The following is a 23,068-nucleotide window of genomic DNA, read 5'->3' as shown; positions in this document are numbered from 1 at the left end:
TAGAAGCTATAGAACTTAGAGAGAAAGGTTAAAGAAATATCACCAAGATTTAATCAGATGAATTCACTGAAAATAGCTGGTCACTTGACTCATCTTGCTAAAAAGGTCTAAAATTTTTCTTCAATGATTATGCTAGTTTGACAGGAACAATATGTCAATTTGTCAAGAAAAATAATGCTTCTTTCAAATTCAATACATAACGTGGCCCTGATTTTTAAAGAATAAAAATTTGGGAAAAGTTTATAAATACCTCACAACATCAACAGTGGTTATCTTTAGGTGGTAAAATTATAGACTTTTTTTTTTTGGCCACTCCACACAACTTGCAGGACTCTTAGTTCCCCAAACTTGGATACCTGGCAGTGAGAACACCAAGTCCTAATCACTGGACCGCCAGGAAATTCCCTAGACAATTTTTAAAAAATTAAATTTCTCTGTATTTTTCTATCTTTTCTATATTCTCTGCTATAAATATACCATTCTTATAGTCATAAAATAATCTAAATTTAGAAAATAGTATTTTGGCATCATTGCTAGCAAAGAATAAAAAAGACATATCCTTACCAACATGAGAACTTTTCATGTCTCTACACCTCTGTTCTGATTTAGCTGTCCAGATGCCACACATCAGCAGGATGAAAACCAGGACTGCACATGTCCCTCCACTAACAGGGTCAAGGACCCAAAACACCAGGGACGTTTGAGCAGCTGCCAGTTTCCTCACCAACACTCCAATCACTGCCTCACACCCTCACCCGAGGTTTACACTAGCTCTAAATAGCTTAGTCTTCTTTTATGAAATAACACTTTGAGCTTTAGAAACTTCTACTTACATATTACCTTATATAAATACATCCAATTCCATCCCAAACTGATGAGAAAACTGATGAATAAAACACGTCTCAACTGGGTGTACCAACGCACGTAGGTCCAGAGCTCAGTAGCTACTAACACCACGATGCAGAGCAGGCACAGAAGCACCTCAAAAGAGAAACACAGAGAGTCACTGCCAAGCCATCTTCCCCATCACAGAAGTGACCGAGAGCAAAGAAAAAGACCTGGACTTGAAAATACAGAATCATCTGTACCACTGTGCTGCGTGTTCATAAAGCTCTATCAGTGACTTAGTGTGAGTTCTCAATATAATTACGGTGAAGTTTTTAAAGTATTTTAAAAAGTAAACTGTTCATCAGGTGCCCCGCATCCCATCTTACCATCAACACATTATACGGATCCACTCCAAAAAAATCTTCAAATCGCCACTTCCATGTTTCAAAATCATGAAACTTAAAATTAATTAAAATATCACTTAGTGCATCATCCAAGGCACCTGGCTTCCAATCCTCTCCACTGAGAAACTTTTGTATTTCTAACAAGGTTTGTCTTTTAAGGATAATCTCGGCATCGTAATGCATGTCATCTTTGTTTTCATCAGGCTGAATTAAATTTGCCAAAAAAAAAAAAAACAGGAAAGGAGAATTCAATGAAACATTAAGATAAAACCAACTTGGAACTAAATATATAATTAGTTCATGATAGTTCCCAGGTATAAAATAAGAATTATAATATCCACCTGTCTGTCTCACAGGCCAACATGAAAACCAAAGATAATAAACATGAAAAACATTTCAAAAGTACAAAATTTTCAAATTTAAAACATGTTTTTAAAATTATAAAACATTTCAAAATTATAAAATTCTATGCAAGTAACATACAGTACGTTTTACTAAATTATAGTTGATTCCTGCTATCTGTAGTACTTACATTCTATAAAGTCACCTTGAACCAGTTAGCAAATACTGAACCATGGTTCCTAAAGGAAATATGGGCTTAGTTTCTTGCAACCATATTTTCATCAACCAATCAATTCATAACCTTTTTATGTTACTGTTTAAAGACACCTAATACATACTGTGGATCCATTAACACCAGGCTCATGGCCAACAGCACTATGACTCAAGACTGAAGTTAACTTATCTAAGGGTATTTTTCTCTAAGGCACAGCTCAGCCTCCCTGTGCTTAGGAACACTAGACAGAAAAACACTTGGGAGATTTTTAAACAGCAAAAGTTTAAAAATTGGAAAATAGCCTGAAAAGATAAAGAGATCACAAAATAACATGAGCGCTGAAAATAGCCTTGTTTCACCTCAACTGAAAGAGGGCTCATCAGGCAACTCCAATGTTTTGCCACTCTGAGCATGTCTAAGAGTGACACAAAAGAGGAGTACTGATTCTAAGCTACAAATGAAGTTTAGTATTCAAAACACTGCAAAACAGGAAGCCAGCAAATAATGAGGATAAACTGTCATTATTTTATGATTCAGTTTATGACTTTCCATTTGCTGACACAGCTTTCTAACAGCCTAAAATTTAGTGTACCAATAAGAAAAACAAAAAGGATCTCAAAAAGCAGCAAAATCTGGGTTTCCATAGACACATGACATTCACAATTATCTTTATTAGTGTGAGTACAGGTTAGCAAAATCTCTATAAACATTAAACTGTTAACATAAGAGAATATTATCTTTTCTAACAGTAAATACTGATTTTTATATTACAAAGTAGGTATTAAATTAGTAAAACCCAAGTGTCATGTAATATCACAAATCATCAGTAAGTATAAAAAAGTAGCCACTGATTAAATATTTCTAAAAAACCTAAAGCTATTCCAAGCTTCTCCATCTGGAGTATTTTCTAGCTCCGTTGGTTTCCTCATCTATAAACAGACTCTTTTCCACCTTGCACTTGTTGTAAGACTCTAACTGAAGGTTATACATATGATTACATCTGCTTTTACATCTCCAAAATAAGGTGGGATTATTATTCATTTTTAACACTCCCTTTTGTAAAGTTTTCTAGGTGTTTCAACTCCCTGAAGGGAAAACAATGACTTGAAAAAATGGAATCTTAACATTAATCATGAAAAATATGTCCATGACATGTAATTCTATAAAGCAGCCCTTGCCACAATAAACAGCTAGGGGAAAAATCTTAAAACCCACTTTTCTTTTTCTCAATATATAATGATATTACATCATTTGAACAAGAAAGTGTGGAAATGATAGAAAAGAACTAAGGACTGGAATAGAATTTCCTTACCAAGTCATGAGTTTAAGTTTGCAACTGATCAGCAAAGTTCGAACAGCAAATTTCAAACAATCTCCCTCTCCCCCCAACTCAATTAGGTGATACAGCAGTGCACAGAGTAAGTAAATCCCCATGAACTGTAAGAAAAAGAGGAAGGGTCAGCACTGCTCACTTGCCTTCCACCAAACCAGCGGGCTGCTACCTTCAATCCTGCATGATTAAGGTTTTGGTAAAAGGGCGAGTCAGATATTCTCGGTTGAAGCATGATGATGCTTTATCACTGCTGATACAATGTGAAATTAATACATAACAAAAATATCCACTACACTGATTAGTATCACATCAAATACTCACAAGTCCAAGCTTTTTGGTTTCAATCAAAATCTTATTTAAGTACCTCCTAAAAACTGGATTGCTTTGACTTTCATAGTCTTTTCTCTTTTGCTTTTCACATTCATCAATCTGCAACCACAAAACAAATACATCAGTTAGTGTCCGAGTTTAATGTAAGGGTCAAGTTTCTAGCCTAGTGGCCCCATCGAGGTCAAAGTAAGGAGGTGGTTCTTTTCATCAAGCTTGCATTAAAATGTAGAGCTGGCCTGCTTTCTGTGGGTTCTCTTTGCAAAAAGTAGGCAACAAAAGAGCATCAGGAGTCCCATACTGCACCAACTGGCAGTTTCCCTGCTGACTTTCAGCAGTTTTAAAGCTGAAGATCATGAAACAAGGACGCAGAGATGTGGATAAGCAGAACATCTGGGCCAATCTGCCCCTTCCTAATTCCAAAGTAATGATTTAAAGAAAGAAAGGAAAAAGGGAGGAAAAAAAATAGAAAGAGCACAGCCAAACAGAAACAGAGGCAACAGGAAGCTAGAACATGAAGGACATGCAAAGATTTTCTTGAATGCGTGTATTACTTTTTGGCCTTTTACTGATTTTTCCTGCCAACTATCAATCATGCCTTACCACATGGCAGGAATACTCTGGCCACCTGAGGTGAAGAACTGACTCCTTGGAAAAGATCCTGATGCTGGGAAAGATCGAAGGCAGGAGAAGAAGTGGACGACAGAGAATGAGATGGTTGGATGGCATCATCGACTCAAAGGACATGAGTTTGAACAATGAGTTGGTGATGGACAGGGAAGCCTGGCGTGCTAGAGCCATGGGGTCGCAAAGAGTTGGACACAACTAAGCAACTGAACTAAGGCCTCTCCAGATGTCCACACACGGCAGCCTGTCTGCACAGAATCCCTCATGAGGACAGACTTCCTCTGAACTCAGGTCTATAATCACCAGAGAGGCTAGTTTCTGAGTGAGGGTAGTGCATGTCGTAAGACATTTAGAACCTGCGATAAGCAACTTCCACTTATTACTTAAGTGTGGAGCACAAGCTGAGTGGAGCACTGGAATGGGCTTCAGATGATAAACACGTAATAACTGAGTAGCACACACAGGCCCAGGACAGAACGACACTCCAGAAGACACAGGGCACTCCTCGGCTTTCAGGCGAGGTTTACAAATCTTAAAATTTTGTAATTTCTTTTTAAGAGTAAAAAAATTTTTTTAAAACAAAGACTAAAGACTTCATTTTACTAATTGTGTTTTTACGATGTCAGACCCAAAGTCACAAACAATAGAATGAAAAATTTCAGTAAAAGGGCATTTCTCCATTTCCTACCATGCAGCCGAATTAGCTCACTACACCACAAAATGCAGTTAAGACTGAAGCAAATTTTACCCAAGCCTTTCTTTGCTAGCACTCAGATGAGACAACATTCACATTTGGTAAGAACCACAAGCAGCTGCTTATAGACCTCACTGGGATACATCTGGATCTCAAGTAGCAAGCTCTCCCAGCCTCTCAAGCTGGAACCCGCCCCCATTCACTCCGGCTCTTCCCTACCCTCAACCACCACAACTTGCCTATTCTACCACAGAGAAGTTTTCTCTTCACCTGGTCACAGCCTCAGTGTGGGCCTTCAGCGTTGCTGCACCTCGGCCCTCCCCCATCCCAGCCTCCTCCACACTGCCGCCAGCACCCTGCCTCAAAACCAACAGAGGTGGGTTCTGGCAACATAACCTGTGCTCAAACCAACCAAAAATCTTGACTTACTTCCTTTCTCAAACTCTACTGCAGCCACAGAAATAAAAGGACTGAATAAATGAAGAGTTACCACACACCAGATTATAATAATCCCTTATATTTGTAGGAGCAACTGTTATGCTTATACACTAGCAGTAGAGACATTTCTTCATTTGCTACACTTGTCATGAGTTATTACAGTCCAGCATTGTGACAGGTGATAGAGCATCAAGATGAATAAAATATTCTTTATCCCAAGAAACGTTCAGCCTGGTAAAGAAATAATTACAACATAGTGAGATAAATGTTATTACAGGAAAATAAAAGTACAATTTTTAAAAATTCAAGGCCAGAGTAAAGAGAAACCAAGGCTAGGGTAATTAAAGAAAAAAATTATTTATGTATTTGTAAACTGTACTTTGGATAAAAACACAAGTTCAGTTCAGTTGCTCATTCGTATCCAACTCTTTGCGACCCCATGAATTGCAGCACGCCAGGCCTCCCTGTCCATCACTCAAACTCAATCCCGTCGAGTCGGTGATGCCATCCAGCCATCTCATCCTCTGTCATCCCCTTCTCCTCCTGCCCCCAATCCCTCCCAGCATCAGAGTGTTTTCCAATGAGTTAACTCTTCGCATGAGGTGGCCAAAGTACTGGAGTTTCAGCTTTAGCATCATTCCTTCCAAAGAACACCCAGGACTGATCTCCTTTAGAATGGATTGGTTGGATCTCCTTGCAGTCCAAGGGACCCTCAAGAGTCTTCTCCAACATCACAGTTCAAAAGCATCAATTCTTCGGCGCTCAGCTTTCTTCACAGTCCAACTCTCACATTCATACAAACACAAGAAATGTTAGCAAAGACAGAAAACACAGAACCATTTAACATACCATAAGTAATACAAAAATCATGAATAAAAAATCCTAACCTTATAAGTTAAAGAATCAAGTCTGTTGTAACATTCTGACAATTCATCAGCATGTGATAAGTCAGGACTGACCTCTTCTTTCTCTGATATACCATATTTCACCTAAAGCAAAGCAGAGAGAGGTTTTATTTCTTTATATTCAGTTGTAAAAATAATCTACAGTTAGTGAAGACTAAAATTTTAACTCCATCATTTTATGGCTTTGCTTCAACTGTATTAAACCACCAAAAAAGTAACAGCCTCAAATTTATATACTAGCTAAGAACTAAAATCAAATGGGTTTGCTTCTTGATCAGCTTTACATTCAAATCTGAAACAGAATTAAACAGGTGGGGTTGAAATCATCTTAGGCTAAGAGACAGGAAGATATTCTGCATGGTCATGAATCACTGACATAGGACTCTTTCAGAGCTCTGTGAAAAACAATAACAAATGTAGAAGACTATTTCCATCACAGGACTGGTAAGGTATTACACACACATGAATTTTTGTAAATACCTGAGATTTTCTCATTCTTCCTGAAGCAGCATCATAGTTAAGCATGTCTGTGGGATCAATCCATTCATCATCATGAGCATAAGCAGTTATCAGCCACAGACATTCACAGAGGAGCAGAGAATACAGCATCCTGCATGAATGCTACAAAAATTAGCACATATATTGAAATATGATTACTTTTAATAAAAACAACCTACTTCTAGTGTTACGATAATGCTTTCTTAATAACTGAAATAAAAATACTTAGTAAAATGGTATTTGTATATAAACACATACATACATGCACACACAGTCTCATTGAGACTATATACATATTTTTTTTCCTAAATGATTTTCTAAATGATTCAGCAATTCCATTCTGAGGTATATACCCAAGAGAAGTGAAAATATAGGTCAACACAAAAACCTGTACACAAACATTTACAGCTGCATTATTCACAATAGCTAAAGTGGAGAAACAACCCAAATGTCTATAAGTTAAGGACTATCACACAGTGGAATATTATTAGGCCATAGAAAGGAATGAAGTATTGATCCATGCTACAACATGGGTGAGTCTTGAAAACCTTGTTGTTTAGTCACTAAGTCATGTCCAACTCTTTGTGACCCTATGGACTGTAGCCCTCCAAGCTCCACTGAGGATACTGGACTGGACTGCAATTTCCCTCTCCAAGGAGTCATACCCACCCAGAGATTCAACCCCACATTTCCTGAATTAGCAGGTGGGTTCTTTACTGCTGAGTCCCCATTATGCCATCTGAAAATAGCCAGTCACCAAAAACCATATACTATGATTCCATTGATAGGAACTGTCCAGAATCGGAAAGTCTACGGAGACTGGTAGGTGGATATAAGAAACTGAGGATATAAGAGACCGAGGGGTGAGAGTTAAGTGGTACAGAGCTTTGTTTTTTCATTGAAGTATAGTTGATTTACAATGTTGTGTTAGTTTCTGCTGTATAGCAAAGTGATTCAGTTATATAATAGGCATACATTCCATTTTATATTCTTCTCCATTATGGTTTACCACAGGATATTGAATATAGTTAGTTCCCTGTGCTATACAGTAGAACCTTGTTATTTATCCACTCTATGTATTAATATAATAGTTTGTCTCTGCTCACCCCAAACTCCCAATCCATCCTTCCTCCAACTCCCTCCTCCTTGGCAACCACAAGTCTGCCCTCTATATCTGTGAGTTGTTACAGCGTTTCTTTTTGAGGTGATGAAAAGTGATCTAAAATTAACTGTGGAAATGGTTGTACATTATCTGTGAATACACCAAAAAACTGCTAAACTGTACAATTTAAATGGATGAATTGTACAGTATGTGAATCATTTCTCAGTAAAGCTGTGGGAAATGGGAAACTTAAAAGGTGCAAAATTAAGATTCAAATGAGGTGACCAAACTCTCAATCAGAGAAAATAGCTTGCTTCATCTAAGCCTCTGCATAAACACTATCAAATTGTTTCAACAACACACTATCTTCTCTATTCAACATAGTCCAACACAGCAGCCATTAGCCACACATGGCTCTCTAAATTAAAATTACACTGCAAATTATTTCCTTATTCTCACTAGCTGCATTTCAAGTGCTCAGCTGCCACATATGGCTAGTGTCTCCCAGACTGGACAGAGTGGCTTCCAAAATGGACAGTGCAGATACAGAACATTACCATTACCGCAGAATGTTCTGTCAAACAACCTCTGTGAATAAGGATCAGGTAAGGGAGTTCCAAGATGGGAATGCCCTGGGCCCTGCCCAGTAATGGCTTACAGTGTAGTTGTAGGAATAAAAAGTAACTTCAGGCTAAACCAAACACTTGTGTTCCTGGTGTGCTGCTTCTTCTAGCATAACACACACTGAAATTAACCACTTACTGGTCAGTCTCGTCCCTTTGCCACAAAGGCTCTCAATCCTGCATTAGAATCATCTGGGAAGTTTCTAAATTTTCCACCTTAGGGCCACCTCCCGAGTCAGTTAAATCAGAACCACTGTCTACAAATTGGCACTGGCCTGTCAGATGACACCACCCTTATGGCAGAAAGTGATGAGGAACTAAAAACCCTCTTGATGAAAGTGAAAGAGGAGAGTGAAAAAGTTGGCTTAAAGCTCAACATTCAGAAAACAAAGATCATGGCATCCGGTCCCATCCCTTCATGGGAAATAGATGGGGGAACAGTAGAAACAGTGTCAGACTTTATTTTTTGGGCTCCAAAATCACTGCAGATGGTGACTGCAGCCATGAAATTAAAAGACGCTTACTCCTTGGAAGAAAAATTATGACCAACCTAGATAGCATATTCAAAAGCAGAGACATTACTTTGCCAACTAAGGTCCGTCTAGTCAAGGCTATGGTTTTTCCAGTAGTCATGTATGGATGTGAGAGTTGGACTGTGAAGAAGGCTGAGCGCCGAAGAATTGATGCTTTTGAACTGTGGTGTTGGAGAAGACTCTTGAGAGTCTTCTTGAGAGTCCTTTGGATGAGTCCCTCCAGTCCATTCTGAAGGAGTTCAGCCCTGGGATTTCTTTGGAAGGAATGATGCTGAAGCTGAAACTCCAGTACTTTGGCCACCTCATGCGAAGAGTTGACTCACTGGAAAAGACTTTGATGCTGGGAGGAATTGGGGGTGGGAGAAGGGAACGACCCAGGATGAGATGGCTGGATGGGATCACTGACTCAATGGACGTGAGTCTGAGTGAACTCCGGGAGTTGGTGATGGACAGGGAGGCCTGGAGTGCTGCGATTCATGGGGTCGCAAAGAGTCGGGCACGACTGAGTGACTGAACTGAACTGAACTGTCAACTACAAACACGCACTTGCCAAAAGCATTTGCCAGTGACTGAAAAACAACAGGGGTGTTTGCCATCTGCCTCTGCAAAGACTGAACCCTGTGCTGCTGCAGCTGCAGGCCTTCAACACCCTCTGAGGGGAATTCAGGGCAGAGAATGAGACGCTCTGGGCTCCAGGGAAACAGTGGAAGAGGTCTTCAGACAGATATTTTCAGGAACCGATTTCATGATCCCAACCCTTGCATCTCCTCGTACCTAGAAAAGCACTAAATCCCTCATGGTGACATCAGCTCCTTGCGACAAAAACCTTTTGTAAAGTAAGCACCTGATTACACTGAACTCCCCCTGCATCAAAATCATCTATTTACCTTCCCCTGGGGGCTTCCCTGGTGCTTCAGATGGTACAGAATCTGCCTGCAATGCAGGAGACCCAGGTTCGATCCCTGGGTTGGGAAGATCCCCCTGAGAAGGGAATGGGAACCCACTCCAGTATTCCTGCCTGGAGAATCCCATGGACAGAGGAGCCTGGAAGGCCTCTTTGGAGCAGTCTCTCAGAGCTACCTGAGGTGCTGTCTCTTGGCTGCAGCTCTCATTTTGTCCTAAATAAAACTTAACTCGCAACTCTCACGTTGTGCATCTTTTTAGTCGAAACTAGGTGTAGGGATTTTCAAAGCTCCCCTGCTGGTTCCATCACACAATGAAGGCAGAAAACCACAGCACGATAATGTGAACTTTTCCAGGGAAAGTTAACTCCTGACTCAAGTGTGAAGTCACCTTCCTAATACCTTCTCCTCCATCTTGCCTTACCCCTCTCCAAATCCAACACCCAGCCAGTGGCCAGCAAGTGAAAGACACTCAGTAAGGTAAGCAGCAAATGCAAACAATCAAGGCCTCAGCAGGGATTCAAAGAGCTTCAAGGGCTGAAAGGAGGAAACAGCACATCTGACTGGGAGCAACTGGGAAGATTTCACGGAGGAATGGGCATGGGAAATAGACTTTGAAGTATGGGCAGCATTCTAAGAGTGCGAGACACGGGAGGCAGAAAGCAACAGGTTCGTGTCAGATGAGGATGCACATGGTGGAACGCAGAGCTGGAGAGGTGGGCTGCGATGACGCTGCCAAAGTAAAAAGCTTATAACTAACTTCACCTGCTATCAATAGTTTTCAAGGGGGGTGGGAACTATATTTGGGGAAGATGAAACCAGAGTTAAATGTACACTCAGTTCAAAAGGAGGCCGAAGTAGAAAAGGATGTTGATCTGAAAGAGTGGTGGCAATGAGACCAGAAAGAACCCACCGGACACATTTTAAAGATTAATTCTACAGACCTTGGCAGCTGAATGCACGTAGAAGGAAAAAGGAGAATGATGACAGACAGGACTCTTTAAGATTTCAAGGCCCACCATCAAGAGAAAGGTGATATCATTAACTTAAAGAAATTGGAAATGAGAATACAGCCTGGGGAAAAGTTCAGCACTCCTTTGTTCAACATTTACAAAATACCTGCTGGATTCTACGCACTGTTGTGATGGGGCTAATAGCAAACTAGATCAGTCAGGCTGTCTTTAAGAAACTTACATTCTAGTGGGGGATGACAATAAATTGACAAACAAGTAATTTCAGATAGTGATAAGTCCTATGAGGAAAATAACACAGGACAAAGGTGTAGATGGCCTGGCCCACCCTCTACCAGGATCAGCTGCTTCTACTTTACTACTTTGGAAGACTTGCTTTTGGGGACCCTCCCATGGAACTCAGCCACCATGCTGCGAAAAGGTTAAGTCACCAGGAGACCCCATGTGTTGGGGCACACTGATCTCCCAGTTGGCAGCCAACATCAACAACCAGTCATGTAGGTGAGTCCTCTTGGGGGATCCAGTCCAATCCCTTGGTAACGGACTTGGTGACCTGCCACCATTATGCAGGAAAAATGACTACCCAGCTGAGTCCAGTACAGTCCCGTAAGCCCCAGAATTACGAGATGAGAAAATGGTTGTTTAAAGCCTCTAAACTCTGGGGTGGTTTGCTACACAGTGGTACATAACCGATTAGGCAGAAAAATAATTAACTGTAGAAAGATTCAGGAAAAGAAAATTCAGAGAGGAGACAGCAAGCATAAACGCCCAGGTAGGGATTGTTTGAAGCATTCAAATGGGCAAGAAGGCTAGAACAACTGTTTTTTTACGCCATGAGGCTGTGCTATCCACATTAACACAGAAATGCACTGCAGAAATTGCTGGTAAATTGGCTGAGAAAAGATTCAGGATGATGCCAAGGTTTGTGAACTACGTCTTGTGAGTGAGCTGGAGGGGAGAAGGGGGATAGGCCATAGTAACGAGTATGGTTTTTACTTAAGTGTAATGGGAAGTCAGCCGCTAGACAGTTTTAAGCACAGAAATGACAGAATCAGGATTACGTTTTAAAATCACTAGGGCTGCTATGTGGAAGCCGGAACTGAGGCAAAAGCAGGAAACTAGAAAGAAGGCAAGAGGCAAAGCCGCTATGTGGAAGCTGGAACTGAGGCAAAAGCAGGAAACTAGAAAGAAGGCAAGAGGCAAAGCCCAGCTAACAGGCCACCAAGCACGTTACTTCTTTCTGAACACATGGTACCAAGTGGTGTCTTCCAGTTGAGCATGTGACAATTAAGTCCTGGTCAGCACAACAGGAGCCGAAGAAATACGCACCACATCCATGAAAGCCTCCCTGCTTGAACTTCCATCAGCTGCCCCCCGAGCCCCCACCAGGCAATGGGGAGGACACTGAGCCCTAGAGGAGGGCAGCCTGACTATGGAAGGAGCTGGGACCCTAAACAACCACATGCAAGGCCACCTATTAAGTGGGAACATGTTTTTTGACTTTCACGTGAATGAAAACTAATTTATTTTAGGGTAAGTCCTAAGATTTGGGGGGTTGGTTTTTTTATACCATCTTGTGCTACTGTAATTAATATAGAAATGCACTGCAGAAATTCTGGTAAATTGGATGTAAAAAGTAAGGACAAGAAAAGATTCAGGATGATGTTAAGGTTTGTGACCAGAGCAACTGGGAGAATGGGAAAAGACTGAAGGACACTCAGGTGGGCAGACAACAAGTTCTGATATAACAAGAGTTCTGCTTCGGACACAGTACATTTCAAATGTTTACTGACATCCACAGAGAGATGTCCCATACACAGTATGGAGGTAAGGAGAGAAGTGGGTCTACAGAAATACAGGTGAGAGCCTTCAAGATGTAGCTGAGCTATTTCAAATCCTAAAAGATGACACTGTTAAAGTGCCACACTCAATATGCCAGCAAATTTGGAAAACTCAGCAGTGGCCACAGGACTGGAAAAGGTCAGTTTACATTCCAATCCCAAAGAAGGGCAATGCCAAAGAATGCTCAAACTATCACACAGTTACACTCATTTCACATGCTAGCAAGATAATGCTCAAAATCCTTCAAGTCAGGCTTCAACAGTACATGAATCGAGAACTTCCAGATGTACAAACTGGATTTAGGAAGGCAGAGAAACCAGAGACCAAACTGCCAACATCCACTGGATCATAGAAAAAGAGAATTCCAGAAAAACATCTACTTCTGTTTCACTGACTATGTTAAAGCCTGTGAGTGTGTAAGTGAAAGGGAAGTCACTCAGCTGTGTCTGACTCTCTGAAACCCTGTGGACTGTAGCCCACCAGGCTCCTCAGTCCACGGAATTTTCCAGGCAAGAGTACTGGAGTGGGTTACCATTTCCTTCTCCAGGGGATCTTCCCAACCCAGGGATCAAACCCGGGTTTCCCGCACTGCAGGCTTTACCGTGTGGATCACAACAAACTGTGGAAAATTTTTAAAGAGATGGGAATACCAGGCCACCTTACCTGCCTCCTGAGAAACCTACATGCAGGTCAAGAGGCAACACTGAATGGAGAGTAACAAGGAAACACACATTACCATATGTAAGACAGACAGCCAAAAGGAGTTTGCTGTGTGACTCAGGGAGCTCAAACGGGCTCTGTAACAACTTAGAGGAGTGGAGTGGGGAGGGAGGAGATGTATGTACACCTATGGTTGAGTAATGTCGATGTTTGGCAGAAACCAACACCATACTGTAAACAATTATCCTTCAATTAAAAATAAACTAAAAAAAAAAAAAGTGAGAACTGGACATGGAACAACAGACTGGCTCAAAATTGGGAACGGAGAACATCATGGCTGTATACTGTCACTCTGCTTATTTAACGTATATGCAGAGTACATCATGTGAAATGCCAGGCTGGATGAAGCTCAGGCTGAAATCAAGACTGCCGGGAGAAATATCAATAACCTCAGATATGCAGATGACACCACCCTAATGGCAGAAAGTGAAAAGGAACTAAAGAGCCTCTTGATGAAAGTGAAAGAGGAGAGTGAAAAAGCTGGCTTAAACTCAACAGATGAAAAATGAAATCACGGCATTTGGTCCCATGACTTCAAGGCAAATAGATGGGGAAACAATGGAAACAGTGAGAGGCTTTGTTTTGGGGGGCTCCAAAATCACTGCAGATGGTGACTGCACCCATGAAATTAAAAGACGCTTGCTCCTTGGAAGAAAAGCTATGACTAACCTAGAGAGCTTACTAAAAAGCAGAGACATTACTTTGCCAACAAAGGTCTGTCTAGTCAAAGCTATGGTTTTTCCAATAATTACATATGGATGTGAGAGCAGGACCATAAAGAAGGCTGATCATTGAAGAATTGATGCTTTCGAACTATGGTGCTGGAGGAGACTCTTAAGAGTCCCTTGAACAGCAAGGAGATCAAAGCAGTCAATCCTAAAGGAAATCAACCCTGAATATTCGTTGGAAAGGCTGACGCTGAAGCTGAAGTTCCAATACTTTGGCCACCTGATGTGAAGAGCTGATTCATTGGAAAAGACCCTGATGCTGGGAAAGATTGAGGGCAGGGGGAGAAGGGGATGACACAGGATGAGATGGTTGGATGGCATCATCGACTCAATGGACATGAGTTTGAGCAAGCTCTGGGAGTTGGTGATGAACAGGGAAGCCTGGCATGCTCTCTGTAGTTCATGGGATCGCAAAGAGTTGGACACGACTGAGCAACTGAACAATAAAGATGTAGATGAGATGGATAAACCATGGACTGGCTGAGATCACCACAAGATCTATTATGATTAAAGACTGAGACCCGGAGCATGCCAACACTTGGAGGTTGGAGAGAACAAGGGGATGCTAATAAGAGATGATGTCAACGAGTACTAATGAGGCAGGAAGAAGACCAGAAAAGGCTGTTACTCCAGAAGCCAAGTGAAGAAAGATGGGAACAGATAACTGTATCAAATGCTGCTGAAAGGTCAAGTGATCAGAGGACAACAAAATGACCACTGGGTTTGGTACAGCAGTTTTTTAACAAAGTGGTAGGGACAAGAGTCTGGCAGTTAGAAAGAAAACGTTCAGGTAAAGGATTTAGGTCAGGGTAACATAGTGACTCCATGCTCCAAAGTATTCCCCAGACTCCCACTTCTGGCCAAGATGGAGTAACAGGGACCAGATTTACCTTCCTGCCTGAACAACCAAGAAAGAACACTGCACAAAATATATGAAATGGTTTTCAAGACACTGAACGCCAAGCAAGAATGGTGATCCTTGCAAGACAGGAAACAAACATGGATAACCCTTCCACTGCCCCAGCTTACTGTCTTGAGAGTCTCTAGACCACAGGTACCCAGAGAGGGAATTCAGGCAGAATTCAGGCAGCTGGGCTCCTTGAGGAGGTTTGAGTTGAGTTTGAAGAAACCAAGGGAGCTGGAGATAAGTGGGAAAATCTGCATAGACAGACCTCCAGAGGTCTGCAGAGGGTCCCTGCAATACAGTAAAGAATATCTGATCTTTGTTTCCAGTTCCTCCAAAACCCTTGAGATTTCCTAACTGACAGGACTGCGTTAATGCTAATAAGGTGACTCATGGTGGGCTCCTAGATAGTTTCAGGTTGGGGACTGTTCACCAGAAAAACCAAGCAGGACTTCCCTGGTGCTCCAGGGGCTGAGAGTCTGTCTGCCTATTTGGGGGACATGGGTTCAATCCCTGCTCCGAGAAGATTCCACATGCCAAGGGGCAACTGGGCCCATGTGCCACAACTACTGAGCCTGAGCACCTTAGAGCCTGTGCTCTGCAACAAGGAGCCACTGCAACGAGAAGCCTGCACACCCAAACTAAAGAGAACCTGCACACAGCAGCAAATACCCAGCAGAGCCGAAAGTAATTAGTTAAAAAAAAAAAAAAAAAAAACACCAAGCACATAATTAGAGGACTGGAACTTGTTCAGTCATCCAACCTCTGGGGATGAGAGGGCCGCTGGAGACTGAGTTCAGTCAGGTGGCCAATGAATCAATCATGCCTACAGAATGAAACCTGATAAAAAAAAAACTCTGGACTTTCACTCATCTCCTCCTGCAAGAGCACCAAAACGGCAACTAGATGTTGAACAACCATTGACAGGAGGATGCTGGAACCCACCAAATAATGATACCCCACATCCAAAGACAAAAAAAGCCGCAGCAAAATGGTAGGAGGGGAACAATCACAATAAAAATCAAACCCTATACCCGCTGGGTGGGTGACCCACAAACTGGAGAACAATAATACCAAAGAAGTTCTACCACTGTTGTGAAGGTTCTGAATCCCACATCAGATTCCCAGCCTGGGGATTCAACAAAGGGACTGAGAATCCCCAGGGAATCTGTCTGTGAAGCCCAGCAGGAGTTGATTATAGGACTTCCATAGGACTGGTTTTTCCTGTGGTCGTGTATGGATGTGAGAGTTGGACTGTGAAGAAGGCTGAGCACCGAAGAATTGGTGCTTTTGAACTGTGGTGTTGGAGAAGACTCTTGAGAGTCCCTTGGACTGCAAGGAGATCCAACCAGTCCATTCTGAAGGAGATCAGCCCTGGGATTTCTTTGGAAGGAATGATGCTGAAGCTGAAGCTCCAGTACTTTGGCCACCGCATGCGAAGAGTTGACTCACTGGAAAAGACTCTGATGCTGGGAGAGATTGTGGGCAGGAGGAGAAGGGGACGACCCAGGATGAGATGGCTGGATGGCATCACGGACTTGATGGCCATGAGTCTGAGTGAACTCCGGGAGATGGTGATGGACAGGGAGGCCTGGCGTGCTGCGATTCATGGGGTCGCAAAGAGTCGGACACGACTGAGCAACTGAACTGAACTGATAGGACTGGAGGAAACAAACTCCAGTCTTGGAGGCACAAACAAAACTGTACATGCACCAAGACCCAGAGAAGAGGAGCAGTGACCCCACAGGAGACTGAACCAAAACTGCCTGCTAGTGTTGGAAGGCCTCCTGTGGAGGCGTGGGTTGGCAGGGCCTGACCACAGGGACGGGGGCACTGGCAGTAGTAGTCCTAGAAGGTCCTCCTTGGCATAATTCCTCTTGAAGGTTGCCATTAACCCTACCACAGAGCTCACAGACCCCAGGGCTAGGTTGCCACAGGCCAAACTAACAGGGAGGGCACATAACCCCACCCATCAGCAGATAATTGGATTAAACTTTACTGAGCAAGGCCATGTACACCAGAGCAAGACCCAGTTTTTCCCACAGCCAGTCCCTCCCATCAGGAAGCTTATACAAGCCTCTTAGCCTCTTCCATCAGAGGGCAAACAGAAGCAAGAAGAACCACAATCGCACAGGAGCTGGAGCAAAAATCACATCACATAAAGTTAATTAGGATGTAAAAACAGAAAGTTATGTCCCAGATGAAGGGACAAGATAAAACCCCAGAAAAGAAACTAAATGAAGTGGAGACAGGCAACCTTCCAGAAAAAGAATTCAGAATAATGATAGTGAAGATGATCCAGGAGCTCCAGAAAAGAATGGAGAAGATGCCAGAAATGTTTACTGAAGACCTAGAAGAACTAAAAAACAAAAAACAGAGATGAATAATACATTAGAAGAAATTAACAGCAGAATAACTGAGGCAGAAGAACGGATAAATGACCTGCAGGACAGAATGATGGAAATCACTGCCACGGAACAGAATATAGAAAAAAGAATGAAAAAATAAGGAAGACAGCCCAAAAGACCTCTGGGACAACATTAAACACACCGACATTTGCACCATAGGGGTCCCAGAAGGAGAAGAGAGAGAGAAAGGACCTGAGAAAATATCTGAAGAGCTAATAGATGAAAACTTCCCTAACATGGGGAAGGAAATAGTCAACCACATCCAAGAAGCACAGAGAGTTTCAAGCAGGACAAAGCTAAGGAGGAACACACTGATACACACAGTAATCATAAAGACAAAGATAAAATATTAACAAGGAAAAACAACAAATAACATACAAGAGAATGCCCATAAGGTTATCAGCTGATTTCTCAACAGCAACTCTGCAAGCCAGAAGGGAATGGCATGATATATTGAAAGTGACGAAAGGGAAGAACAGACAACCAAGGATACTCTACCCAGCAAGACTCTCCTTCAAATCTGATGGAGAAATCAAAAGTTTTCCAGACAAGGAAAAGTTAAGAGAATTCAGTACCACCAAAGCAGCTTTACAATAAAAGCTAAAGGAACTTCTTCAGGCAGGAAACACAAGAGAAGGGAATGACTTACAGAAAATAAACCCAAAACAATTAAGAAAATGAATAGGATCATGCATATCAATCATTACCTTAAATTTAAATGGATTAAATGCACCAAACAAAAGACACAGACTGGCTGGGCAGATGAAAACATGTACAGAGAGGCATTTCCACTTATCACAGCACTCTGATTGAGTTTCCAAATTGTATGTAATTATTTTACACTGGACTTCTCTGGTGGCTCAGATGGTAAAGAATCCACCTGCAATGCAGGAGATCTGGGTTCAATCCCTGGGTTGGGAAGATTCCCCTGGAGGAAGGCATGGCAACCCACTCCAGTATTCTTGCCTGGACAGAGGAGCTTGGTAGGCTCCCTGGGGTCGCAAAGAGTTGGATACAACTGAGTCACTAAGCACAGCACGTGTTCCCATTATGGCTTGCAACTGTAATTATCTTTTTTTTTTGGTCTGGCTATTGATTGTGAAAACTGATAAACATCTTTTACTACTGTGATTATGTAACTAGTACTCAGTACCACTGTATCATGATTGGTCAACAGGAAAATAATAGAATTCCGTATCACCAAAACTACCATTTAATATAAAAACCTTTAATCACTTTTTAAAATCCTGATGCATAGCAGAATTATCTTGAAATTTTTTGAAAAATACAATTGCTCAGGTATTGCTTTTTCTTTCCCTCCAGAGCTCCAGATATGTTTTTAACTAGCAGCCATGTTTATTAAAAAAAAAACTGGACCATATGGTGATCTTTTACTTTTATCTAGTTTTACTTTCTCTATTTCATATTCAGTGCTCCCATTTCATTTAGATTATGTTTTCCAATTTCTCCATCTTTTTTTTTTTTTTTGATGTTCTTTCTGAGGCCTTTATCAAGCACAGAAAAGTTTTTGTATTTATATTCATATATAGTATAGCATAATATATGTATATTATACTGCTGCTGCTAAGTCACTTCAGTCGTGTCTGACTTTGTGTGACCCCAGAGACGGCAGCCCACCAGGCTCCCCCGTCCCTGGGATTCTCCAGGCAAGAACACTGGAGTGGGTTGCCGTTTCCTTCTCCAATACATGAAAGTGAAAAGTGAAAGGGAAGTCGCTCAGTCGTGTCCGACTCTTTGCGACCCCATGGACCGCAGTCTACCAGGCTCCTCTGTCCATGGGATTTTCCAGGCAAGAGTACTGGAGTGGGGTGCCATCGCCTTCTCCGGTATATAATACTATACTATAATAAATAGTATGCATAATATATATATTTTATAAAACATAAATTTTGCCTAACTAAAAATTTTTTGACATTTTGATTCTACTCATTTGACTTAGTATGAATAGACTGCTAGATTTCTAATTTTAAAAAATAGATATGCAACAAGGGCTTACTGAATAGCACAGGGACCTACAGTCAATATCTCGTAATAATGTATAATGGAAAATAATCTGAAAAAAAACATATGTGCATATGTGTAACTGAATCACCTTGCTGTGCACCTGAAACACTGTAAGTCAGCTATATGTCAATAAAATATATATATTCAGAAAAAAAAAAACCTCTGGACACTGCAACTCAGAGGAGCATCCTGGCTGGTGACACACTGATGTGCTGAGATGATCAAACACCTGGCTTCCATGAGGACACAGGAGCTCTGCACTCTCCCCCCGAGACCTGCCCTATCTGTCTCTTCATTTGGCTGATCTTCATCTATGGTCATATTAACTGTAGTGCTTTCAGTCATTTTAGTGAATCATCCAATCTGATGGGGTTGTGGGAACCACTCAATCTATAGTTAGTTGGTTAAAAGTACAGGTGGCCTCTAAGACATGCATCTTATGTGGGGAAAGTCTTGTAACCTTATCTTGCGGGGTGTACACTAACTCTGGATAGGCAGTGTCCGAGCTAAACTGGCGGACACCCAGTCTGAGAGAACTGCTATCAAAACAGACCCCTCTGAGTGTTCAGCACAGCGGTGACCAATGCACGCATGAGAGGAAAGCAGCTGAAGCCTGAGAAGGAACCACGGAAAGAATTCAACTCAAAAATAAAGAATAAAGAGAAATAAGAAAACAGGTAATAGGGAAGACGATAAAACCAAAACTTGGTTCTTTGAAATGACGAATAAAACTGATAATCCTATATATAATATTAACAAAGAAAAAGAGAAGGCCCCAAAACCAGTATCAAAGAATGAAAACTCATTCATGATTAAAAGAAAACATTTAGCACACCAAGAATAAAAGAAACTTTGTCAGAGTACTATAGCAAGCACTACACTTGGTAAAAATTGAGCCCCTTCCTTCTGCGATCAGGAATGAGACAAGGGCAAAGGTGCTGGAGGGCAGCTGGGACACTGGCAATGTTCTGCTCCTTAACCTGGACAGTAATGACACAGGTGCTTGCTTTTTAGTAACTCACTAAGGTGAACATTTGTATTTGATACACTTTTCTGTATGTATGTCTATTTCACATTTTACAAAAGGTTTTTTTTTTTACCCTATGGGAAAGCCTAATTAAGCTACTGTTATGACCTAAACTATATCTCTCCATCCAAATTCATATGTTGAAGTCCTAACCCCCAGTTCCTCAGAATATTTGAAGGCAGGCTCTCTAAACAGGTGATTAAGTTAAAATGAGGTCATTAGCATGGGCCCTACTCCACTATGACTTGCGTCCTTATAAGAGGAAATCTGGACACAGGCAGGTCCGAGGCAGAATGACATGAAGACACAAGGAGAAGATGGCCACCCGCAAGCCAGAGAGACCACAGGAAACCCACTCTGCAGACACCTCAACCTTGGATTTGTAGCCACCAAAACTGAGAAAAATTTCTGTCGTCTAAGCTGCCCAGTCTGGGGTACTCTGTCATGGCAGCCCTAGCAAACTAACACAAATTTCTTCAGACATAAAAAACTAACGAAGTCAACAACCCACAGACTCTTGATATGTTAAAGAAGTTTAACTGCAATGAAGAAAGGTATGACTAAAAGAACCAAGGAGTATGGGGACTAACCAAATATACTGATAAATTTAATAAACAACTGAGAGTTTTTTGAAAAAACTAACTTTTTATGTTTAAAAATGTGAAATCAAAACACTAGATAACAATAATGATGCGAAAGGCATCCTAAGATCCCTCTGACGCTCCAGAGATACGTAGAAATACTGGATAACTGTACACTTTATTAGGGAAAAAAAGAGTTAAGCTGAGGAATAAAGCCTTGAGAAGATTCAAATATAAAAGAGGAGACTCAAGACTAATGAGAGTAACAGAAGGCAAGCTAAAAACATGCAAAGTGTAGAAGCCAAGAGGGGCTTACTCTGAAGGAGGTGTTAGTTAACTACATTAAATACTCCAGAGAAAGTGAGAAAAAGAAAGTCTGAAAAAAGTCACTGGATTGGTTAATTACTTGGTCATCTGTGAAATGACTTTCATAAAATGACGAAGAGCCTAATTCTAAGCAGTTAAGAACTAAGTAGGTGAGTAGAAAACACACTTGTGGTTGCCAAGGGGGGGTGGTGGGAGAGGGATGGAATGGGAGTTTAGGGTTAGCAGATGCAAGCTACTATATCTGAAATGGATAAACCACAAGCTCCTACTCTACAGCACAGAGCGCTATATTCAGTATCCCATGATAAACCATAATAGAAAAGAAAAAAGAATGTATATATACACACGTATAACTGAATCACTCTTCTGTAGAGCAGAAACCAACACAACAATGTAAGTCAACCATTTTCAATGGAAATAAAAGAACTAAGGAATTCCCTGGCAGTCCAGTGATTAGGACTCTGCATTTTCATTGCCATGCTGCTGCTGCTACTAAGCTGCTTCAGTTGTGTCCAACTCTGTGTGACCCCATAGATGGCACCCACCAGGCTCCCCCATCCCTGGGATTCTCCAGGCAAGAACACTGGAGTGGGTTGCCATTTCCTTCTCCAATGCATGAAAGGGAAAAGTGAAAGTGAAGTCACTCAGTCGTGTCCGACTCTTCGTGACCCCATGGGCCGGGGATAAATCCCTGGTTAAGGAACTAAGATCCATCAAACTGCAAGGTGTGAGTGAAAAAGAATACATCTGAATCAGTTCTAATGAGGTGGATGAAACTGGAGCCGATTATACAGAGTGAAGTAAGCCAGAAAGAAATACAGTATACTAACACATATATATGGAATTTAGAAAGATGGTAACAATAACCCTGTATGCGAGACAGCAAAAGAGACACAGAGGTATAGAACAGTCTTTTGGACTCTGTGGGAGAGGGAGAGGGTGGGATGATTTGGGAGAATGGCATTGAAACATCTATAATATCATATAAAAATGAATTGTCAGTCTAGGTTCGATGCAAGATAGAAGATGCTTGGGGCTGGTGCACTGGGACGACCCAGAGAGATGGTATGGGGAGGGAGGTGGGAGGGGGTTCAGGATGGGGAACACGTGTACATCCGTGGTGGATTCATGTTGATGTATGGCAAAACCAATACAGTATTGTAAAGTAAAATAAAGTTAAAAAAAAAAAAAAAACCTAACAGAGGGAAGCTGAGTCCATGGACAAAAAAAAATGATTGAGGGAATGTCTATGCTTTTTGGGACCACACAGAATTGCACTTATGGTCAACCAAAACACTTTCAGGCCATTGCTTAGCAACCTACATGCAAGGAACAATTTGCATTAGTGCTTAAAAAATAAAGATTGATAATATTAAAAAAAAAAAGAACTAAGTAGCTGACAATGACAAAGAGAATCTGAACTGAGCAGAGATTCAGAAAAGACGGCAGTGTATGAAATCAAGGCTACACTTAACGATTTTCAGAGGCAACAAGGTTTACCTGACTTCATCAATAGAGCTTTTCTGGTAGGACAGTTTGCCACTTCTGGGGCTTTACTGCTCTCATGATTTCCCTGGGATATAAGAGGGGTGCAGATCCTAGATCTTGAAATGTCTGAATCAACTGTTCTGAGGTGACGCTAGGGGTAAAGAATCCACCTGAGGATGCAAGAGAGGCAGGTTTGATCCCTGGATCAGGAAGATCCCCTGGAGAAGGAAATGGCATCCCATTCCAGTGTTCTTGCCTGGAAAATTCCATGGGCAGA

The 23,068-nt window shown here is 41.6% G+C and overlaps 1 protein-coding gene across 6 annotated transcripts in view; it reads right to left on the bottom strand.

Annotated features, from left to right (window-relative positions):
* The window catches only part of CLCC1 (chloride channel CLIC like 1), a 35,247-nt gene that overhangs the window by 9,438 nt on the left and 2,741 nt on the right, over positions 1-23,068 (bottom strand). For 4 of the 6 annotated variants that reach the window (XM_040232166.1, XM_040232169.1, XM_040232170.1 and 1 more), the window contains exons 2-6: positions 6,593-6,733; positions 6,095-6,196; positions 3,443-3,550; positions 1,215-1,436; positions 841-981 (exon numbers count right to left, since the gene is read on the bottom strand). In XM_040232166.1, coding sequence (XP_040088100.1) covers positions 841-981; positions 1,215-1,436; positions 3,443-3,550; positions 6,095-6,196; positions 6,593-6,721 — 702 coding nt within the window. In that variant the 5' untranslated portion in view covers positions 6,722-6,733. The remainder of the gene's footprint in view (positions 1-840; positions 982-1,214; positions 1,437-3,442; positions 3,551-6,094; positions 6,197-6,592; positions 6,734-23,068) is intronic. The other 2 variants (XM_040232168.1, XM_040232171.1) reach the window with 1 other exon arrangement.

The sequence above is a fragment of the Oryx dammah genome, unplaced genomic scaffold, assembly GCF_014754425.2.
Source record: "Oryx dammah isolate SB20612 unplaced genomic scaffold, SCBI_Odam_1.1 HiC_scaffold_28, whole genome shotgun sequence".
NCBI lineage: Eukaryota > Metazoa > Chordata > Mammalia > Artiodactyla > Bovidae > Oryx > Oryx dammah.
The sequence above is the reverse complement of the archived record's forward strand: the minus strand, read 5'-3'. Positions and strand labels throughout refer to the sequence as shown.